General features: G+C 38.0%; 1 protein-coding gene across 1 annotated transcript; it reads left to right on the forward strand.

Annotated features, from left to right (window-relative positions):
* Window positions 1-6: 6 nt before the first annotated feature.
* On the forward strand, window positions 7-2753 carry LOC108354740 (protein CREG1-like; the record flags this gene model as incomplete). Its single annotated transcript, XM_017605914.1, has 3 exons — window positions 7-366; window positions 430-511; window positions 2582-2753. Coding segments are annotated over 3 exons (552 nt in total), but the record flags the coding sequence as incomplete, so codon positions are not given.
* Between the last annotated feature and the right edge of the window lie 236 nt (window positions 2754-2989).

Raw genomic sequence — 2989 nt, forward strand, 5'->3', positions numbered from 1 at the left:
GACAGCTGTGCAGGATACTCAGCACACGGTCGACCACCGCGTCCCATCAGTGATGCTGTTCTAGCCCGCCAACTGGTTCATCAATCCAACTGGGCTGCAGTGGGTAGCATATCGCATAATGAGAAGACCGCCGATTATCCGATGGTGAACGTAATCGCTGTAGATGATAGCGCTTTGAATGGCTCCTCGACTGGGCGGGTACATTTCTTGCTGGCGGATTTTGACTTCACTGGTGCCGATGCATTGCACAATAACAAAGTGACATTCTTCTTCAGCGAAGAGCAGACAGGATCATGTAACAAGCGTGGCGTTAATCCCATGGAACCGGCGTGCCCACGCATCATGATAAGCGGGCGTGTTCAGAAGGTGAGATGCTTTTATATTAATTTTATGTTTGGCAATTTAATTTTCCCTCTGCTTGCTTTTTAGTTGGACACAAAAATCCCAGAGTACAATGACTATATGGAAGCATTCAACAAACGCCATAAACATTCAAAAATTTGGGTCGAAGGTAAGAGAATTAAACTTATACTTATTTACTTATCATATGTATTAAGACCAGTTAGACTTTCGTTACGTAAATTAGTGGTTTTGGTGGTCCATAACCATATTTTCTGCTAGTGAAATATTTTGAATGACATCGAACTATCTTTTTTGGCATTTTTTTTATAATACAGGCAATTACTTAATTTCAATTCTAAGGATTTGCGATATACATTGTATACATAAGTACATATTCGTTTCCCATCTATTTAATTAAAAAAAACATCAACAAATCGTCACTGGACAACGCAACGATATTATTGTTTCCTGTAATATTTTTTACTTAAGCATTCAAGAGTTAAATCTCTAAACGAAAGTCCCAAAATTCTCGACTTGCCTTGATTTGGTCTTTAAACACTTTGTGAGCAGAAGGAGGTACAAGATCCCGAAAGCAACTATTCTTTCGTTTGAATATGTTCGCCTGCAGCTTTCGGAAAGCGTAAAATACGTGGACCTGATCGTATATAGGAAACTGTGGTGGAAACCTAACTTTGAGCAGAGAATTAGGATGGCAGGAGATTGTCTTACGGTCTCTAAACCAAAGTAATTTTTTTCCACTACAACGCCAGAGTTAATCCCGTACTGTTATATGGAGTTCTCGTCTGCTGAAAGTCACTAGATAGAGCAACATAAGTTAGTTAGCTACACGATGTTCAAGAAGCTACCGCCATTGGTATTAGTAGTGTATTGCGGAGCAGTCCATAACTCCTGTTGTCATAGAAGACAAAAATGCAGAAGCACGGACTTCGACTAGGCGCAAAGAAATTAGATGCCTAACAAGCTCAGCGTCTGGACACTCTAAAACTCTTGAAGGTTTCAAGTTCAACCCAAATTGTTTGGATCACTGCATTACTGAAGTGACTGCGATAATCAATTTCTCTACACATATTACCTCAAGGGCTGCTTAAGTAGGGCGAGGTAGCTGAAGGGAGGGGTCGAAGTTTTGTGGAAGAGTGGGCAGAGGTTATTTTGTCATGAGTTCTCCTTTAAAAGAGACACACTGCTATAAATCTCAATGAAAGTCAGTAAGGGAGGTAAGCATCTGAAAGCCAAGCGGCAGTCAGTGCCAAAACTATAGGACTTTGCACTCTCTACTAATCGCGTCGGAATAGTTTCCAGCTATTTTTATATGGGAAAACTACATGGCTTAGAAGTTGGCGAGAAGGCATATGCTGGAAACTGCGATAACTGTGGGTGGAAGCACCACTAATCACCTATGGTGATTGAATAGATGTGCCTCGTGCTAGCTCATTGGACGCTGGGTGATGGCTCTCGTATTTGGTGGGGGTCTTGACCGGTTCGAACGGAATTTACGCGATAAGATCTGAATGTTGATAAGCTTGAATCGCTTCACCACTTTCTACTAGGCTGTAAAGCTTTCGCGAGGCTAAGATTGAAGTATATTGGCTCTCTTCTTATAACCAACTCCAATATTAACACCATCATTTACTCCTTTTCATCGATCGAATAATGTCACACGGTATCACAAAAAGGACAACCCCTAAAATGTCTAAATTTGTCCCCAACTGGTGACTGCCATCTAATCTAACCTACTTGTGAGCAGAATAAATGCACAAAAATCGTTTAACAATAAAATCTTTTAATTTCCAGCAGACTTTAAGTACAAAAGTAGGCTTGAGCATCCCCTGCCGCTATCTAGCTACGTCAATTCTTGTCTCCACGGTACACTTTTTCAAATAGGAAGACAGTTCTTTTTACATGCTCTTTAATCCCTCGTTTAGTGAAAGTCCGTGGGAGCTTATAACATTTTTTGAGATTTTTATTCGCACTGCAAACACTTGTTTATTATTATTAGTTCTTATCACGGTATGTGTTTGATGCCGGTCAGAATTGTCTGATATGTACATATGTTTTCGTTGGAGACTTTTTAATTCATTAGTTTTTATAAAGTGATAATATTTTAAAACAATATAAATACATATATATATGTATTAAAATTATTACTTATTTACTAATTACATACACATTTTTTTATTTATTAGTTATTTTTTTTTATAAATTATTCTGTATTTCGCAGCGCATAATTTCTATCTGAGTGAATTGGAAATTGATAACATCTACATCGTGGCCTATCAAGGCGGTCCACGAACAATAAACGCGGAAGACTATTACAACGCACATTTGTAATTTAAATATTTTAATATTTTAATATTATTTAGTTAATCAATGTTAATAAAAAATGATTTAAACAATCAAGCAGCTCATTTTGTGTCAAAAGAGTAGAAAACAGAAAAATCTATTTACTATCGAAAGCGACCATTGCCTTTTAGTATTGAATGAAAAACGCTCAGGTGCAGCGCAAGTAAATATATCGCTTTGTGTTGTTTGGATTTTCATTATTTTTTTTCCTAGCTGCTACGTACTTCAACGTATGCCTCTTCTATTACCGCAGGTAGCAGTAGTTGCCTAAACTAGTTTATCTTAG

Source organism: Rhagoletis zephyria, unplaced genomic scaffold (genome assembly GCF_001687245.7).
Source record: "Rhagoletis zephyria isolate East Lansing unplaced genomic scaffold, Rhagoletis_zephyria_1.1 Rzeph_scaffold_38744, whole genome shotgun sequence".
Lineage (NCBI taxonomy): Eukaryota > Metazoa > Arthropoda > Insecta > Diptera > Tephritidae > Rhagoletis > Rhagoletis zephyria.